The sequence below is a fragment of the Sphaerodactylus townsendi genome, linkage group LG05 (genome assembly GCF_021028975.2).
Source record: "Sphaerodactylus townsendi isolate TG3544 linkage group LG05, MPM_Stown_v2.3, whole genome shotgun sequence".
NCBI lineage: Eukaryota > Metazoa > Chordata > Lepidosauria > Squamata > Sphaerodactylidae > Sphaerodactylus > Sphaerodactylus townsendi.
In genome coordinates this window covers 67377143-67397434 of record NC_059429.1, presented here as the reverse complement: position 1 = coordinate 67397434, position 20292 = coordinate 67377143, and the positions used below count along the sequence as shown (strand labels likewise).

At 44.3% G+C, this 20292-nt stretch overlaps 2 protein-coding genes across 3 annotated transcripts in view; both read right to left on the bottom strand.

The window, feature by feature from the left end:
* Positions 1 to 11391, bottom strand: part of NRDC (nardilysin convertase) — a 52478-nt gene extending 41087 nt beyond the window's left edge. Inside the window, exon 1 of the mRNA XM_048498966.1 lies at positions 10939 to 11391. Coding sequence (XP_048354923.1) covers positions 10939 to 11330 — 392 coding nt within the window. The 5' untranslated portion in view covers positions 11331 to 11391. The remainder of the gene's footprint in view (positions 1 to 10938) is intronic.
* Positions 11392 to 12494: 1103 nt separating this feature from the next.
* RAB3B (RAB3B, member RAS oncogene family) overlaps positions 12495 to 20292 on the bottom strand; it is a 69582-nt gene continuing 61784 nt past the window's right edge. For both annotated transcript variants that reach the window (XM_048498971.1, XM_048498972.1), the window contains exons 5-6: positions 13798 to 16791; positions 12495 to 13360 (exon numbers count right to left, since the gene is read on the bottom strand). In XM_048498971.1, the coding sequence (XP_048354928.1) occupies positions 16604 to 16791 (188 nt within the window). In that variant the 3' untranslated portion in view covers positions 12495 to 13360; positions 13798 to 16603. The remainder of the gene's footprint in view (positions 13361 to 13797; positions 16792 to 20292) is intronic.

The following is a 20292-nucleotide window of genomic DNA, read 5'->3' as shown; positions in this document are numbered from 1 at the left end:
TTGAAGTAAAGCTGCCACGGTTTGAAGTTCAGGGGCCCCTGCTACTTCATGCAACTCCACAAACCATTCTGCCGCGTCTCCATCCAGCACGGACCCGATGTCACGCACCTTCTCGGCTTCAGACCTATAAAGATCATCAAACTCAAGCATGTGTGTGTCGAGTTGTAGGATGAAATATGGCAACCTGGAAGCTGTCCCATCAAAACGTGCAGGAATGTGAGGGCGAGGGTAACCCCTACCGGCTCGTGGAACTGGGGCCGGAGCTTGTGCAGGCGGTGGTTGTGCCCCTGGACCGGGGGCTGGAGGTTGCACCGGGAGTAGGACTCTACGCTGGGGTAGGGGAGCGGTATGATCTGGGGCGATGGGCCGGCGAGTCGCGCCACCGGTGCTGGGTAGAGCCACTGGTGGCGCTTCGAGATCTCTCTGGAGCGTCGCCTCCCTTGCCGCCAACTCCCTCTCACGACATGTGAGAGCCTCCCGTTCACATTGCAGTCTATCCCGTTCTCTACGTTGCAGTTCCGCCTCGACTACTCCTTGGCTTTCCAGCGCTTTAAGGCATTCGCGTTGGCGCTGGAGCTCGAGTCAGGAGTGTTCTAGGACTCGATCACGGGAAGTGAGGTCTTTGAGGAACTGGTCTCTTAGGACATCCTTCTCTTGTGAAAGTTCCGCTTCCACAGCTCGGCGCTGCTGTTCACGTTCTTGTTCTAAGGCTTCGCACTCTTTTTCGAGAGCCATCCGTTCCTGCTCCCAGTCCCGTTTGGTTCTCTCGAGAGCCTCCATCTGTTCCCAAAGATCCGAAACCAGGGGACGCCGTGCATCCGTGGCCGGTAGGGCGGTAGCCCCCATCAACTCAGATCTAAAGGCGCGGGCACCGTCAAGGGGCATGGCCGCCGCTTCCTCGAGATCCGATAAGTCCGGAGGGTCGCGGGCACGGGCGCTCTTCTGGCGAAAGTGAGCCTGAGTCTGGAAGTTTTAGGTAACTCCAACACTTCCTCCTCAGAGTCCTGGGTCATTGGGGGGCGCGAGCCTTTCGGGCGCACTCCGGTGCTCTGCCAGTGATCTTTGGGAGGGGGATCCTCGAGGTATTGATCCAGGAATCTTGCCAGGGACTCTTCTGTGTCCCCGTGGATGGGTGATACCCCGATTTCCTCCTCCACCCGTCGCATCACCGGTTTGTAATCCATATGCTGGCAGGTGGTGAAATGTTGCCCCAAGAGGGCGCGATCCATCGACACTCCGCCACCAGGATCGTAGAAATCCTGACGCACTTCCAGGCGGCCGGCTGAAACCGTGCGCCGAGCCATCAGGGGGGCTTCTTCCACTTGCTCATGCAGTTGGAGGAAGGCTAAGTTCCGGCTGAGCCGAGGCTTAGAGAGGGTCACCAGGGAGACGGGTTCCGCTGGCTCCTCCAGAGAGACCATTGTGTGGAAGGAAGATATGGAGCCCTCTTTTGGGGCTACCACAGTCTTGTCGCCTTCCAAGTGCGACGAACTCTCGGTGTTCAATCCCTGCATGTCGTTGGGCATCAGGGATCCACAAAACGGATGGACAATGGTAGTGAACCAAAATCAATCCGAAGATAGAGAAGTGAGAATCCGCATAATGTAAGGAACCTCAAAGGACTCGAAACAAAGTAACTGAGTTCAGTACGTTTATTTCCTAAACTTCAATGATCGCAATACACAGAATGCGGATTCTGACTTTCCCGGGCTTAAGGTGTCGCTTTTACGGAACCTTCAGCCACCTCCCCCAAACGTCCCAGCAGAATTCCCACGACAGAACAGAAACAAGCTTCAAACACACAAGATAATCACAGCAAGGTTAAGGCCACAACCACCCCGGGCACGAAGCCCAGAACGAGGAATGCGCCAAGGCCAGGCAGAAAGAGCAGAAACTAACCCCCACCCTTACACCATTCCAAGTGCAAATGGAAAAGTATGTACGGATTTCATCATAGAACCCACAGGACAGAGCCTTTAATTAGTCCGCTAAAGAAAACAAAGGCCATCACAGCTTTCAATTTAATACCAGAAACTCAGGTTGTACATTCTTATCAGCTTGGCAGGACCCTCACCCATCAGTGAAGAAGTCATCCCAGAGTTTTATTTGAAGATGCAGGACTCCAATCTTAGAATTGCCTTTCATTTGCTGAAGGGAGAGGCACCTTCTAGATTTTAAGTAGTATACAGCTGTGATATGCACTGCTTGAGAGCCAAATCATCATGTGGTATTGGTGTTAAGAGTATACTGTTACCCAAAATGCCAGGATCTGTCCTTTTCAGTGTGGGGAAATTCGTGAAGGGCAGACCTGGCTTAACAAGAGGTTGGGCAAGCTCGGAATCTTGGTTGCCAAAATTTATATAGAGTTGCTTTTGCAAGAAATCCACAAGAGAACTAAATAAAATTAACAATTTTAATAAAAGGAAAATAATAAAAATACAAGGACACGATAACCAAAGCAGCAGAGCACACACACAGTCCTAGGGTATATATAGAGCTGAGTGGATAAGTTTGGGAAAGTGGAGGAATTTGGGGAATATATGGGCAACATTATGTGTTTCTGAAGGATTATGTGTTCAAGAAGGCAGGGGAGAGAGAAGATGGCACACAGTGCAACTGAACCAAAGACAATCTCAGAAGCTAGTTTATAGTGAAGATTGGGCCCTATAGCCATGCTAAGAGAGTTTAATCTTCCTGGACAAAGAAGGGTCCTGGCCTTCCTGGGGAAGACACAGGGGAACATTACACGTACGTGTTATGTAGTTAATCTAATGGTTTAATCATTTGGCTTAAGTGGTGTTTCAGGTGGTGCAGGAAGGGATAAAAAAAACCCTGCTCATCTACAAGACAATTTACACCACATTTTTCAGTGGCATAAGTCAGCAACCAATATAGGGGACGTTCCCAGGCTAAAAGTCCTTTGAGAGCTGACTAAAGTTGTCCCCACCACCAGGAATGCTCCCCCCTAGAATGCCAGCTTCTGGCAGCACAGAAACAACAGTGTTGAGGCACACTTCCTGGTTCCTATGCCACAATGCCCTGCCACCAGGGTAAGTCCCTTGATGCTGACGTCCATGTCATTTTGCATGGCACTGGTGGCATGGGCATTGGTGCAACCTTTCCACCACTTCCAGTGCAGTTTTGGGGGGGGCCTCCCTTTGGACTGCACAGTCAGTTTTGAGAACCTGCTTTTCCCTTATCTATGATCATAAATATACCTATAAACTGTTGCCTTGTTTGGGGTACCGCTTTTAATGCTCTAGTTTTTCACTTGTGGTCTGGAAAGTGCACTCAATGATAAAACTGCATGCTTGGTGGTTGGTAACGGATTAAAGGTTAAAATATCTGGTATTAACAAATGGCTCATTGATTTTTTTTTAATGACAGAAAGATTTCCAGCAACAGCTTAATCCCATGAAAGTTGACTGGTTATCACCATAATTTCATTTTAATAAGTTAAAAGATCATCCCCCCTCCCCCTTGAAAAAGTAACATTTCAGGAAATGGTAAAACCTCTTTGGTGGAATTAATTTTACTTTAGAGGATATCATTTCCTTAATGTCAAATTTTATGCAATTCATTATTTAACATACATGATTTATATTGCACAAATGCAATTATATAAGCTACATTTAGTGAGTTTCCGCCTCAAATACATAAATCATCCATTTGCAAAAAAAAAATCAGCACTCATGTTTTACCATGTGCCTGCCTAACCACTTCATTTTTCATATCCCCATAAGCACATATTTTCAGCAGTGAATCAATATACACTTGCACAACATTCAGCATCAGCACTTCATATTTCTGAAGGTCTGGACCATCTAGGCCAATTTGTAATTTCCCCCTTTTTTTAGATCAGCAGCTCTGCAATTTTAATTAGATGTTTTCAGTGATGGGATCCAAAAATTTTAGTAACAGGTTCCCATGGTGGTGGGATTCAAACAGTGGCGTAGTGCCAATGGGGCAGGGCGGGGCATGATGGGGGCGTGGCCGGGCATTCCGGGGGCGGGGCATTAATACTTTCTCTGTTACTGTAAAAAACTCTTACTGTAAAAAAAAGTTCCTAATTCCCAGCTGGCATCTTTCTGTCCATAATTTAAACTCATTATAGCAAGTCCTATCGTCTACTGCCAACAGAAACAACTACTTCTCCTCTAATTGACTGCCTGACAAATACTTAATACTTTCAAATACTTAATTTTGTTTCTAGAAATCAAAAGAAGGATACTTTCCTTAAACAAGGAACTTTACCATATTTCTAAAACATGTTTTTAAAACAGCCCAACAGGGAGAAATATCCCGTTTTCTACCTTCGATAACCAGCCACATAGGAAACAACAGGACTTTATGATTTTTGGAGCTAATGGAATTTCTAACGGAAAAGCAGACCCAATTAGTAACCCCCTCTCGGCACACACAAATAATCAGTAACCCACTCTCGGGAACTGGTGAGAACCTGCTGGATCCCACCTCTGGATGTTTTCCTCCCTTTTGTTGTTAAAACTAGCAGAACAGCTCAACAAAGCAAGGATGAAGGAATCAGTTACCTGTACTAATGTGATCTAGTTAAACTTAGCCAATGCAGTTAGCTAAGGTGTTTAGGGAGATGAACTCAAGTGTTAGATACACAAGGAAAGAGGGAAGGTAACACTAGTCCAAAGATCAGTTAGAAACAATAGTCAATCTAGTACCAGTTGAAGAAATGAATCAACAGGTAACAACATGCAAATATATAAACAAATAAAGTTGCCTCATACAAAGCAGACCTGTAATCTCTCTAGCTTCATAATATCTTCTTTGAAATCACTGGTTTTCCAAAACCTTAAGAAGAGAATAACAGCTCAATCCTATTGGGGAGTGCGGCAAACCTCACTGGTGCATTTTCCCACCCACTCAGGCATAAGTGGCACTCACATCACTGGGGAGGACAAAAGGGGAAGCTCCGCCCAGCCTAAAATTGACTCCTGGAGTAGCTGGGGGCAGGGTAGTGTTAGATCCCTGGATCTTCACTCAATAAATAGGCTCCAGCAGTATATACAGCAGCATTTACTGAAGAGGTAGATCGGGCACAGATTGGAAGAAAGCCTGTTCTACCCAAACTGGCAAAGGTAGCCCCATATATTCCCCTAGGTTCCTCCCTCCCAATTTCTACTTCTCTAACAAGCATAGCAAAGCCATAAAACTTAGGTCACAGAAAGAATGCATAGATGGCAACGGTTACATGCACCAGGCTGGTTACAGATATCAAAGGTTACATTCAGGTTACATTTGGCCTGGATCCTGACAGCAAGCAACATTCCAGGAGTGGAGCTGACTTCCGTTGGCTTTCACTGGGCTTTTGAGCCAGGAAGGTCTCCAGTGCAGGCCTCGGAATTGTGCCACCCCAAAGGGGGGCATAACTGCATTTAGCCCTATGGATGGCTTTCAGGCAGCTAGGGATTCTCTATTTTGTTCAGTCTTCCCATACTGCCTGGAAACCCTCTGGGGGTGGAGTGGCAGTGGAGCTGTCTCTAGCAGCCACAGCCTCTGGATTGAGCTGTAATTTTTCTAAATACCACCTATATGCAAACTGTACTGTTCCAGTGGTTCACTGTCCTCCAAAAGCAGAAGTAGTAATGACTACTGTAAGACACACTCTATGGGACTACCCTTCAAAGAAATCCAGAAACTACACATAGGAGAGAATGTGCTGGCCTGTGGGGAATGCATAAAACTTGGGCCAGCTCTTCTACATTGGTTGCTCATACCAGTGGGCCAGTTTCAGTATGCTTTTTATGACTTTTAACACTTAAATAATCTGGGTGAACATGCCTGCTAGAACATCTCATATCATATGAGGAAAAGAAGGCAGCAGGATATAGACCAATCTCATCAGATTTCAGAAACTAAGCGGGTTTGGTACTTGGAAAGGAGACCAGCAAGAAAAGTTCTCAGAGGAAAGCAATGGGAAACCACCTCTGCTTCTCACTTGCCTTGAAAGTCACTTGCTGAGGTCACCAAAAGGCGGCTGAGAGTTGATAGCACTTTATACACATATATCTGCAAGAGAGCCAGTGTAGTGATTACAGTACCAGATTAGAATATGAGAGATCCAGGTTCAAATTTTACTCTGCCATGAAAGCTGCAGAACAAGGGCCAGTAATAATCTCAACCAAACCCACCTTACAGGCTTGTTGGGGGGACAAAATGGAAGAGAAGAGAATCATCTATACCACTTTGGGTCACCATTAGTAGCAAGGTGGGATGAAACAAAGCAACAAACTATGAAAGAGAGGAGGGGTTTTTACTCTTGGTTTTTCCCATATGCTTCCAAATTATTACCAAATACATTGGAAATGTTTGCTGGGGTTAGGGATTTTCTTGACCTTATAACTGGAACTTTGTCCATCTTTGCATCCTTCCTTTTCTCCAAAGAGCTCAAAATAACATATAGGGCGATTCCCCACTGTCAAAATATCCCAGGATACTCACCCCAAAAATCCTGGTTTGGACAAGGACTCCTCACTGCTTCCATGTCTAACTCGACTCTGTCCTGGCCCTGGCGTGCACTCTCCCTCTCAGCCTGGGTTTTTCAAAAACTGGCAAGAAGGAACACCTTTTTGAAAAACTCGGGTCAAGGCCGCATCGGTATGGAGGCAGCAGAAAAATTCCAGTTTATTTTTCCCGCCCTAGGAGGCACGCACCAATCAGAGCACAGTGGGCTAGGCACAGAGCACACAAAGGTTTTTTTTTACAATTTTGTGCTGGTCGTGGCTTTGTAGGCATGACCTTGCAAAGAGAAGGAGAGCTAGCACAGAGTGTATGTACCAACAAAGCTGCACAGTCAAAAAGTTTAAAAAGAGACATCCTATGTTTCTACGAAGCTACGGAGCCAAAAAGTTTTTTTTTAAAGACTTCCTCAAGCAGAGGGGAGGGGCCACAGGGTTGCGTTCTCGCCCCAACACAACAGTCAAATGGAATGATGAATGAAAGAACCGCAGAGCAGATCGCAGGCTCGGAAATGGTTACATTGTTTGATCCTGGGATTAACTTTGACCCCCTCAACAGATACACGTTGCGGTAGGGAGACAGAGACCGGGATGAAAAGGCGCTGTATCTTATGGAACTGGGGGGGAACCCTGCTTATTTTCACAGTGGGGATTCGCCCACAGTTAATTGACTTATGCTATGTATAAACCACCTTTCTATGAGATACACTGAGCTGAGACAGCAACCTGAGTAAGGCCACCCACTGAGAATCATGGCTTAACCAAATAAAAAATTGTGGGCAAGCATTTTATTTTATTTATGTAATTTATAGTCCACCTTTCTCACTTGAACTGAAGACAGATTAAGAGAGTAAAATAAACCGGATAGAACATTCAATGAACAATGCAATAGGAATTAGGGTTGTAGAACCAACCAGAAATTTAGAAACAGAACTGAAGCAAAACTGAAGAATTAACCTGACACATGAAATGATGCAAAAATTTCACAGTAGTATCCTACTTTCAACAAACTATAAGCAATTTTGTAAACCATTTGATGCAATTTAACTGTATCGTTTGCATAGAAAATTCCTCTTGAATAATTCTGTTTGGCATAGTTTATGAAAAGCCAGGACAGCAGGAGCCTTACTGGTGACCTCAGGTAGGCTGTGGGGGACAGAACAGAGAAGGCATGTGTTTTTTGCCAATTTGCAAGTTGGAACCTGCAGAAGGCCTTGTTCCAATGAGCAAAGCTGTCATGGCAAAGTATAGGGGGAGAAACACTCTCACATATATGAGGGTCCAAGGCTATGAAGGGTTTTATATGATATAGACAATAATTTAAATTGACCCCAGTAACTCTGTAATAGCTGAGTCATGGCATTATGCACCAACTGGAGTTTCTGAATTGATTTTGAGGGAAGAGACCAATGTACAGTAGTCTAATCTCAATGTTACTGTGTCATGGATCCAGGAGGCAAGATCAGCTGCATCAAGGGGCCATCTTTCAGAACAGACTGTTAGGAGAAATTTTTTTGCAGCCACACTGATTTCCTTCTCTAGTAATAACATGGTGCCCAGTATAAACCCTAAGCTTCTAGGTGAGTCAGTGAGCATTGGCTGAACTCCATCAAAAGGGGGGAGCACAATGTTCTCCAAGATCTCTACCTTTCCAACCAGCATATACATCTGCCTTGTTAGGGTTTAGTTTTAATTTGTCCACCCTTAGCCAGTTTACAGCAGCAGTCAGAGAGAACCTCTACCATATCACCAGATTTGGAGAAAGATCTATAGACCCAGGTGACATCTACATTTTGAGGACATAAGAACATAAGAACATAAGAACAAGCCAGCTGGATCAGACCAAAGTCCATCTAGTCCAGCTCTCTGCTACTCGCAGTGGCCCACCAGGTGCCTTTGGGAGCTCACATGTAGGATGTGAACGCAATGGCCTTCTGCGGCTGTTGCTCCCAAGCACCTGGTCTGTTAAGGCATTTGCAATCTCAGATCAAGGAGGATCAAGATTGGTAGCCATAAATCGACTTCTCCTCCATAAATCTGTCCAAGCCCCTTTTAAAGCTATCCAGGTTAGTGACCATCACCACCTCCTGTGGCAGCATATTCCAAACACCAATCACACGTTGCGTGAAGAAGTGTTTCCTTTTATTAGTCCTAATTCTTCCCCCCAGCATTTTCAATGAATGCCCCCTGGTTCTAGTATTGTGAGAAAGAGAGAAAAATTTCTCTCTGTCAACATTTTCTACCCCATGCATAATTTTGTAGACTTCAATCATATCCCCTCAGTCAGCCTCCTCTCCAAACTAAAGAGTCCCAAACGCTGCAGCCTCTCCGCATAGGGAAGGTGCTCCAGTCCCTCAATCATCCTTGTTGCCCTTCTCTGCACTTTTTCTATCTCCTCAATATCCTTTTTGAGATGCGGCGACCAGAACGGGACACAGTACTCCAAGTGCGGTCGCACCACTGCTTTATATAAGGGCATGACAGTCTTTGCAGTTTTATTATCAATTCCTTTTCTAATGATCCCCAGCATAGAGTTTGCCTTTTTTACAGCTGCCATGCATTGAGTTGACATTCCCATGGAACTATCAACTAAGACGCCTAGGACAACCAACCCCAAAGCTACAAATTCTGATCTAGATAACCCAGGATAGCCTGATCTCATCAGATCCTGGAAACTAAACAAGGTCACCCTAATTTGTATTTGGGTGGGAGATCACCAAGGAATACCAGGGTAACTAATCAAAATCAGGGAATAGCAAAGCACCTCTGAACATCTCTTGCCTTGAAAACACTACAGTATCACCATGTTGGTTGCAACTTAACAGCAAAAAAATGGATAGGGGCTTTGTTACCGCCCAGGAAAATAAACAAAATATTTTCCTGAGTCAGATTGCCTGACTACACTGGTTCCATGTCAAGGTGCAGAGACTGGTGTAGTTCAGAAGCCTCCACGAGGATCACAAAGAGTGTATATATATATGATTGTGCCAATGTTATATGGTTTCCCTCTTGTTTATGTCCATCTTGGATGTGATAAAAGCCCCTTTAGAGTTGGATTTATGATTTGCCCGCCATTTAGGATTTTAGTTTGACTAGGTTCCTCTGTTAGCTTAAGGTTTAGTTATTGTTAATTTAGGAGATTCTAATGTGTTTGTATTGTACTGTGTTCCCTAAAGTGTAAGTTTAAAAATGTTATTTTAAGATTTGTGTTTATCAGCAAAAGCAGTAGCCTGTAGAGGCTGATATTAAGGGACAAGAAAGTTGGTTCTGGAATGCACCTTAGACCAACACCCAGCTGACTACTTGGCAAAGACAAAGACCCCCCTTTGGATTTGAAAATCAAATCTGATGGCAGCACCCAGAGGTCCCCAGCCGTTGGAAGACGCGCAGGGACCACCATTGGACAATTTGAACTCCCCTTTGTTGCAGGGACGAGGCATGGGAGCCTCAGGACATAACTGAAGAAACAGCTATCTGATAAAGGAGATAGCTGGGTGCAGCAACGAGCCCACCTGGATTTTCTGAATGGACTTTATCTGCTACCCTTTCAGCACCGTTGCGAGATCTCGGGGGAAGACGTTTGACAGCGGGATTTCATAATCCCATTCAAAAGTTGAAACTGTATCTTCCTTTTGTATTGTTGTTTTCTTATTGGTGTTTGGTAAGGGACTTGCCCCCTTACCTCCCCTTCTACCTGCCCCCTCGCCCCCTTTGATGTTTGTGAATAAAAGTTCCTGCGCTTGTTTGCAAGGTGCGATTCTCCTGCCTGAGCTGTGACCATCACCTCCAAATAAAATCCTTTTGCTTTGAAGAACGCCGGCTTCCTGCGCCTCATTACATTGCTGAGCTGAAATCACTATTGTTACCCGAGCAGCAGCAGTAACAGCTTAACATAGAGACTGAAAAGTATGGGGGACAGCATAGATCCTACATGAATGACAAGCGGTTTCCAACAACAGCCCTTTGAGTCCAACTTGTGAGGAGTGATTTGAACCAGTTCAGCATGCATCCCCAATACCAACTTCTGTCCCCAAGTACCTCAACAAGATGACCTACTCTGTATCCAATAAGTCCAGTAAGAGCAATAGAGGCACAGCCTTTATCTTCACTTTCTTTAGCCATGCATTCAATTATTCTCATGTTACACTGAGCATGTGCATAACTGAACATGTGTGATTTAAACCATATTTATGCAGCTGGAGGTCCATGATGTCACTTGTAAAGTGAACACACATTGGCTCTTTCTTACAAATAGATGTACTTACATTGCTTGTAATATCTGAACGGGGCTCTAAGGAGCACAGATCACGTGTTGGACACCTAGTATCAATCGAGTATCTTCTCGATTAAAGTGAATCTCACACAGGGAACTCGCGTCATTGCCCAGTGCAAACTCTAATCTCTGCGGCTGCGGATCCCCCCGGTTCACCCACGACCGCTATCTCACCTGTACTGTTTGGGATCACTGGGGGACTTGACAATTTCCGGATCCCCCAGATTGGGGCAACATTCGAAGTCGGTGGTATCAGCAGCTGCGCCTCCTTCACCACTACCCCCCTCAAGCTCTTCCTGGACGGTGCCGGCTTTAGGCCCACGGCTGCCCTCCAAGTCCTGCGGCTGGTCGGGGCCGCAGACGGGCGAGGCTTTGGCCCTGCCAGGCATGGCTGTCGATGGAGCTGCGGCCGAGTAGCACAGAAGGGGTCCGGTGGAGGCCCGTCGGAAGCTGACTTGTGAGTGACCCGCACCGTTACAACGACGGCAACTCCCGAGGAAACGCCGCGTTTGGAACCGCGTCGCCGCCGACACCGCGCGCGCGAAGGCGAATATCCCCCTCCGCATCCACCGTGGGCCTTGCCCAACCCGGCACTCCAACTCCGAGCCCCGGCCACAGAGACTGAGGGTAGGATCCCATCATCCAATCAAGGACAAGACTGTTGTTCTCGTGACATATAGCAACCAATCCCAGCGGCCCAGTTCCGTTCTGATAGGCTATTAGCGAAGACGGAAAAGGTAGGAATAGAGTAAAACCGGGGGAGAGAAAATAATAGAGAGATAATAGTGGAATTCTCTAGTGAAGAAGAGAGAAACGCCGTTGGGGCATGGTGTGTTCCTATTAATTTGTCAAGGGTTTTTTTCTTCTTCTACAAAAACTGTAATATGCTTTTATTGATAAACTGCTTCTGAAACTACTGCTTCTCTTGGTTTGGTCCAAGGGATGTCATAGGACAGACCAATAACGTGAGACAAGTGAGAGAGACGAGTTACGCAGAGCTTCAGGGAGGTGGGAAGTACCGCCGGCATACTGTGGTATTTGTTAACTAGCTGGGCCCGGCCACACGTTGCTGTGGCTTATTGTGGTGAAATGGGAAAGGAACAGTAGCAGCAAATCAGTTGCAGAGGCCAGCAGTACGAGCTCATGTAAACACGCAGCCTGATACTGTGCGATGTCAGTGATGTGTGTGCTCGCATTCGTGGGGGGTATGGAAAGGCACCCCTCCCACACATCTAGGCTGGCTGGTCACGATCCTTTACCTGGGAGTAAGTTTGGTTGGGCATTTCGGGGCGGGAGGGAGTGCACGGGCAGCACTGGTCACAGTTCCCCCTCCCTTCATCACTGGTGGTAACCCACCCAAAAAGCAGTGGTGTCAGCAGTTGGAACTTCTGATGTTTCTTTCTTCTTATTGTGAAAGAAAGCAAGGCTAAAACAATTAATAGTGCTGTTCACATGTCTGATTTTCGGGTCCTGCTGTACCACACTTGCACCTCTCTTTGCAACAATTCTGATTTATTTCTTATTCAAACAGTTTAAAATATATTTGGGATTGTCCTAAGCACTTCTTACTTTTTCCAACTTGTCTAAAACTGGTAAACCAGTCCTATAAGTACAGCTATGACTATGCAAAGTAGTGTGAGGTATAGCTAAAAAAGCTTATTGCATGGAATGATAATAATTGTAAGATGACCAAAATGATGACCAGTGCTCTGAATACACTGAAGTTCTATATCCTTGTTAACAGTAATTAACATTGTTTATTGTCATACTTATGCAGTCTTGCCATAATAACAGCAACAAGCTGTGGTAACCAGGTTATTGCACAAACATACTTTAAAACACTTATCTCCTTGTTGTATCTAAGGAATCCCTTTCCTATTTGTGGCTTTTAACCTATGTATTAGCAATAAAAATGAACATTCACAGAACTTACACAGTGACTAAAGGATAGATCATTTTATTTTGTTAGTATTTTAGAGCTAGGAATAATATGAACAAGCTCTACATAGCTGATGCTTTCTGAAACACTAAATAATTAATAGTCAACAAAATAGAACTTTTTCTTAATCTTTAAGACAGAAAACTAGAGCAGTTCAAATACTACTGAAAGCATTTTATCTTGCTATCATAGTTAATGTACCTACTGAACTAAAAGGGAGACATGTTGATGATTCCACTATTTTTAACAAAGGTGTATATCTTTCAAATGTCTTATCTCACAAACTTAAAAAATCTGTACCCGTGAGCTTAAATGACTTTAGTGAGGAGAGGGAATATTGCCAGGAAAATTGAGGATATGTTCCATTTTTCCAGTGTTTTTTGTTTTGTTAGTTCTTAGACATATTCATCAAGGCTACTAGCTCAACAACTACTTGGTGATACTTACCTTTTTTCTGTCATATCTAATTATGAATAATTAAACTTCTACAAATGCAGTATTTAAATATAGCATTACTGTTGAAAACCAGAAACAGTTAACAGGGTACTTTGAACAATTGTGCAGAAATCCCATAAAGTTGTTGAATCAGCTTGGGGACCTGTTACTAACATCACTGCAGTTTAATTATAATCATAGCCAGAATGCTGCGTACACAATCTAGAACAGGGGTAGGGAACCTTTAACACTCAAAGAGCCATTTGGACCCGTTTTCCACGGGAAAAGAAAACACTTGGAGCTGCAAATAATTTTTGACATTTAAAATAAAGATAACACTGTATATATTGGGGTTTTGTTTTACCTTTTACTCCACTCATTCTGAGAAGCGCATGGATGCGCCTGCCCTGCTGCCTGCAGGGCGGGCAAGGATGAAGCCGGCAGCTCGGCCTTGCCGGTCGCCGGGAAAGCGCCCGCCCCGCTCCAACGGGGCGGGCGAGAGGGGAAGCCCGCGGCGTGGCCCAGCTGGCTGTGGGCAATTGGTGCACCCGCCCTGCTGCCTGCAGGGTGGGCAAGGATGAAGCTGGCGGCTCGACTCGTGGAGCCGCAGTGCAAGGGCAGAAGAGCCGCATGCGGCTCTCGAGCCGCAGGTTCCCTACCCCTGATCTAGAACTTTTTAGATCCGTCCTTCCCCTCTAAGGCTGGCCAAATTTTCCATGAAAGCCTGTGGTTTAGTGCCATACTAGGTCCAGGGATACCCAGCTTCAAACTCCCATTCAATTATGAGGCTCACTTTGGACCTATCTTTATCTAACAGCCATTGTCATAGGGACAGAAGTATTCTGCCCTAAGATCATTGGAGGACAGCAATGTTACAATCTAATAACTAAAATGAGTCCTTTTAAACTTAAGGCTGCCAAAGTCAGGTTGCAGAATTTCTGTAATAGACCCTGGGAGGGTGGATTTTCGGAAGGATGTGGATCTCAGTGAGGTATAATGCGGTGCCACATGCCCTCCAAAGCAGTCATTTTCTCCAGAGAAACTGATCTTTGTGGTCTGGAGATCAGTTATAATTCTAGGAGATGTTGAGGTTCCACCTGGAGGTTGGCAACCCCATTTGTATAAGCTTTGCTTCACCAGAACATGGGCCTTTTACATAAATGCGGGTTTGTTTTTTTGTTTTCAACCTACATTCCTGTGGGGTTTTTTTTTTTTGCACATGCATTTTTCCCTCTTCAGCACTGATCCTGCTTTCAGTTCTGCTATTCCCCATGTTTTGTGGATGCTCACAAAATGCGACTTCCCCCACTTTGCTGTAAAGGTGAAGGAAGTCCTAAAGTGTAAAGATTTCCTTGGTTTTTCTTCTTCTTACACTTTCCCCTACCCATACCATAGTCGTTCCTTCTACTTGACTGCCCGCCCCCACCCGCCCCCATTGCTGTGCCACATATATTTTGGATTGCTAGGAAGGTTTTTGACCATTCCCCTTGTAGTTTTTGATTTAAAAAAAATTAGCAGCAGTCTAGTGATAGAATGCTGAACTTGCGTGAAATTGGCAAGCCTCAATTCGTGGAGAAAGTATGCCCAGGCCACCTGATCACCTGAGGTTTTGTAGTTGTGGCCTTTCACAAGTTGCTTCTTCCCCTTCAATCCTGCTTATATGGTGGGGGCTTCCTCAGCCACATGACATCTTGGAAGCACTTTCCCTTTCTCCCTTTTTGTTTTACCTTTTACTCCACTCATTCTGAGAAGCGCATGGATGCGCCTGCCCTGCTGCCTGCAGGGCGGGCAAGGATGAAGCCGGCAGCTCGGCCTTGCCGGTCTCCCTTGCCGGTCTCCCTTGTTTTTAAATCATCCCTTGTAAATCACCTTCCCAGGGAAAACTTCTCCTTTACCCAATCTCAAGTCATCACTTCTGATGCAGAGGAATATACTGCCCAGTACTCAACCACTGTGGGAGCAATTCGAAACTGGTCTACTCATAAGGAAGACCCATTTTATTCAATGTCACTTACTCCCAGGAAAGTGTTCTTTGGGTTGCAGACTGTGTTGTTGGTGGGAAATGTGTTGGTTGGCTGCCTCTAGTGATGCAGCCTCTCCCTTTTGTCTGGTGCTGCCTGTGTGTGCGCATGTGAGTGACCTGTCAATCAAGCCTTGTACATTTCACTTTTAAGCTCGACATTCTAGCTCTAGTCTGGTGCCAGCAAATTTTTAAAAAATTAAACTACAGGGGAAACTGCCCAAAATGGAGGATGGACAGTAACCAGTAGGGGAACGCAAGCATGCATGCAGCTACAAGCCATGAAGATCAACTGCGCAATTGCAGTACATTTATCATAGCATTGATAGGCCCTTCATATGAAAATAGGAAACATCCCTTCTCACCATGTGGCCAGTGACACCCTGCACCCAGGCAAGTAAAAGTCATCTTTTCACTAGATAGGCGAAATAAATACATTGCAGCTCAGAAAACAATTGCCACACACACAAAAAGGATGGTGCAAAAAACAAACACAGAATGTGAATGAAAGATTGGAAATTGTCTGCTTCCAAACTGCACAGTAAGTAGACCATGCATAATAGGCCATAGTGTGATAAAAATGTGTTGTGATCATCAAATGGTTGAATACCCACTGCAGTAAGATTTTTTTTCTTTTGAACCATGGAGTACTGCGGGAATAAACTGAAGTCCTCAAATCTTGGGCCTTTTTAATAGTAGGCCCATGCAACATAATGATGGTTTCCTCTTTGAGTATCTGAAATCCCAGAAGCAATTAAGATATCCTCTGAAGTAGTAAAAAAAAATACTGACTTTATAGTAAAAATGCTATTTTGTGGTTAAAGTGGAATGTAAGTACTTAAAAACAAAAATGTAAAAGTGGCCCTGACTTTAGTTGCTCTTTGTTGTCTTATAGTGTCTGTGCATGTACCATCAAGTCACAGATGACTTCTTGAAACCCTGTAGGGTTTTCAAGGCAAAAGATGTTCAGCACATTGGCAATGTATCTCTTTCCTCCTGTTGCTTTTTACTGTCATGAAAAAAACCCACAAAAATCCCCCTCCTTTTTTTTTTGAGAGCTGTTTTCAGGAGAATCAAATTGCCCTATAGTTGGCAAATGTGTCTGGCATGACAGCAACGTTTAAAAATCATCCAAATGTGACTTTCTGTAGTCGCTTCTCATTAACAGATGTTGAAATGTATTGAAATAAGGGTAGCAGAAAACAACAGTAGTGGGAAGAGTCTAGATAGAGCACATAAGACACTTAAACTTCAACATAACCTTTCACTTGAACACTGTCTACATTTACACTGTTTTTCTGTTATACAATATGTAAAGTCTTTCACAATAGGGGGCACCGAGGAAATACATCCAGCTCTGTTCACATTGACACATCTCTTTTTAAAGACAGTGGGATAAATGGCCAGGTGAGGGGAATAAGAGCTTTCTTAGGGATTATCAGGCACTAACATGAACAGTTCTGTTGCAGTGGAGATGGATTGTAAGTTAGACGCACATTCTTCCCAGCCACAGTTTTAGAAGCTTCTGAATCCATGTTCTCTGACATCTTCTCACAAATTATATCCACGAGACGCTCAAACACTTGCCTCACATTGATGTTCTCCTTGGCGCTAGCTTCAAAGTAATCAAACCCTGATTTTTGTTTTTCAAAAAAAAAAGTACACAATCAGTATTTGGTTATTTTAAAGTGATTTCTTTCAAATTATTCTGTTTTTATTGTATTTTGTATCATAAACAGTTGGCTTATAAAGGATTAGGTATGTAAATGTGCTTCAGAATGTACATATCGGCCAAGGATCAGCTGACATACGTGGTTTTAGTTTGAAAAGGAATGCTATCTAACTATAAGGCATAATCAGTCTGCATTAAGTTATTTTGAATGTGCATTCTATCTTAAGAGCATAAGGGCCAATTCACAGGCTACAAAGTTCTCTGGGATTTGCATGCTTGGAATTTCACTCTGTGGAACGTGTGGGTCCAATTTGCATTAGGACTGTGGGGAGATGCCCCAACAGAAGCAATTTTAGTTCAGGAAAATGGTGCCGGTGGACAGCATAAGCCCTCTGATACCATGGCTCTGATCTAAATTGGGCCCACATAGGCCTGGCAATTGTTCAAGCCACAGAACTCCCAGTGACTGTTACCCTAAGTAGGCAGTTTCCACTTCGGTTGGGGGAATTAGCTACAGACAGAGAGCAAGAGGGATCAATAATCTATGTATACCCAGATAGTCCTCAGTCAGAACTCTCAAATTAGCAGGTAGACCAGTAACATTTATCATCCATCTCCATCATTAGATGATTCCAAATGGCCTCCTGTTACAACTCAGGAAATCATGGATTTTATTACAGAATAAAAATAGTAAAACAAGAAATATATTTTATACTGAATGCAGTCATTGTACCTATTTATAAAAGTAGACCCATCGGATCCTGCCAACTTCCTACCAATTAGTTTGACATCAGTCATTGGGAAAATATATGCTAAGACACTTTCTACCCAAACTACAGGCCTGGAGGATTCATCAGAATATCATTGGCTCCAGAGCAAATAGGGTTTCAGGGATGGGGATAGTTAGACCATGCTATGCTTCTTGAAGGGAAATACTCCAGGAAAGTTCACTGAAGAGGAAACTTTTATGTTGCATTTGAAGGCAGTAATTGACACAGTCTCTAGAGAGCGTCTTTGGAATAAATTGGCTCAACACAAACTGCAGAGTTAAATAGCCAAGGTCTCATAACAAATTCTATTTATACCCTAAAATGGGTCCTGAGGCAGTAGGCTGTGTGTTAGCACCAACCTTTTCAGCCTTATTGGTAACGGACGATTGAAATAAAGTGCCAGAGGAGCAGGTTAACCAATACAAATATCTTGATTACATTTTCTTCTCTGGTTACTCCCAACAAAAGGTAGGAGCTGCTATTGAAGAGTGCTACCATCAGTTATTCTGCCATTGCAGATAGAACCCTCCCTTGTCCCGGCACTTCAAAATCTTTAACTCTAAGATAGCGCGGATTACTTTGCCAATTACCTATATCTGGCTCCAAGTAGTTGGAGTGCGGCCCTCTGTTTAGAACTGGGCCAAAATTCATTAGTTTATAGGGAGGTTGAGAGCTATTTTAGGTTCACCTGCTCGCATGATGATGATTCACCTACTTCTCTCTGAATTCTATTTGGGGCTGCTATGAAAACTTGTTCACCCTTACATCTTTCAATACCCTATATCAAACAGGATGAAACCCTATTTGTATTTTTTGACTAATCCAATGCAGAAGAGCCCTCACGCTAGCAATGTTTCCCTCACGGCTTTATTGCGTGGTAGATTTAACAACTTGGAAATGAGCGAAGGGTATGTTCTTGTGGTGAACAACAAATTGAAACATTGGCACATCAACTGCTTTGCTGCCCTAAATCTGCTAATATCAGCATCATGATGATTCCATATTCTTATAGGAAACTGAGGAAGAATCAAGTAGACTTCCTTTTCTTCTGGACAATTCTGACAATGAAACTTGTGAGAATTGGTTGCAATTTTACTGGAGGTGATGCACAATCAACAATGTAGAAAAGAAGTATGTGAGCATCTCATCATAGCTTACCAAAAACTCTTCTCACACATTTGATTGGGATAAAAGCTAATGCAGCAAGAGACTGCAGTGTAATTTTTATGTTGATATTAGTTTCATATTCAATCTTCAAGCCAGCATTTTTTATTTTCCTGATGAGACTGACACAGTTATTTTCCTGATGAGACTGACACAGATGAACATATCTAGGGGGCAGGGGGTCTTTAGCCCCAGGGCCTTTCCCCACTTTCTTCCATCCCCCCACTTTCTTCCATCCCCCACGCTCTTTCCCCACTTTCTTCCATCCCAGGCGCACGCCTGGGCGTCCCGACCCCGCGCTCTGCGCAGGGTCATCAAAAGGCGCCCTTAAGAAAAGCGCCTGGGATGCTGCGCGCTGAGGGGGCGCGACAGGAGCGGCGCCGGGCAACTGTGCTGTCGCCAGCCGATAGAGTGGGGAGTGTCAGGGGACAGCTACTCTGCTCAAGTAGCGTGGGGCTTAAGGTAAGTGGGGAAAGGCCCCCAGATACCACTTCTGGGGAGAGCATTTTGCAGCCACCCCCTAGTCGGAAACTCCCCGTTTGAGCGCAGTTGAAGACCAACTCCAAGCAATATCTTTGGTCAGCTATTGGACTGATCATAAAATGTGTTTATTATATAACACCATAAAATGTGTTTTGGATGATGGCCTGCATAGCATTGTGCCCTACTGAGATACCTCACCTCTAAGGCTCAGTCTACCCTCACATTTCCAGGAATTTCCAAACCTGGAGATGGCAACTCCAGGATGCATCTTTCCCTCAAATGTAGATGAATTGAGATCTAATGGGAGCACCTCCTCATAGATGACATTTACAAGGAAGGAAGCACAATTAATTCACACTTCCCCATTCTCACACATATGTCTGAATGGTGACCATAAGAACCTTGGTGAAAAATTTCAACTGAATGTTAAAAACAAGACTTCAGCAGCAGAAATAAAACATCTTGAGGATGTTTTAAAAACCATTTGGGAGTTTGTATAACTCTCCCTCAAAACGTCCTAAAAACATTTTATTTCTCTCAGTCCGGATTGTTTAAAAATCCCTAAACTAGCGCTTCCCCCCCCCCCCAATCCATGTTGAAGATGTTTTCTGCCTGCTGAGCAAACAAAAGCAGGCAGAAAATGCTTTATTTCTCCTGCCCAAACCTTTCTTTCAGAGATTCTCTGAAAGTTCCACTGAGGTTTCCTCTCCTTACAGCTCATCCACGTGCAATTTCCATGTAAAAAGTAGATGAATAAAGTTTGTTTAGCCTAGCGACCCTGTGCATGTGTTGTTTTTTCCTTTGTAGTTCTCAGGGGCATGTCTGTGAATGTACAATGTCAGGACTAGAGAAGCGACAGTATGCACATAATTGTGGTGTTGTAGCTTCACAGACATCCAGTGGTGGGATTCAGCAGGTTCACACCACTTTGGCAGAAACGGTTGTTAAAATGGTGCTTGTAAACAACCAGTTGTTAACTTATTTGAATCCCACCACCAGAACCGGTTGTTAAATTATTTGAATCCCACCACTGCAGACATTCCCC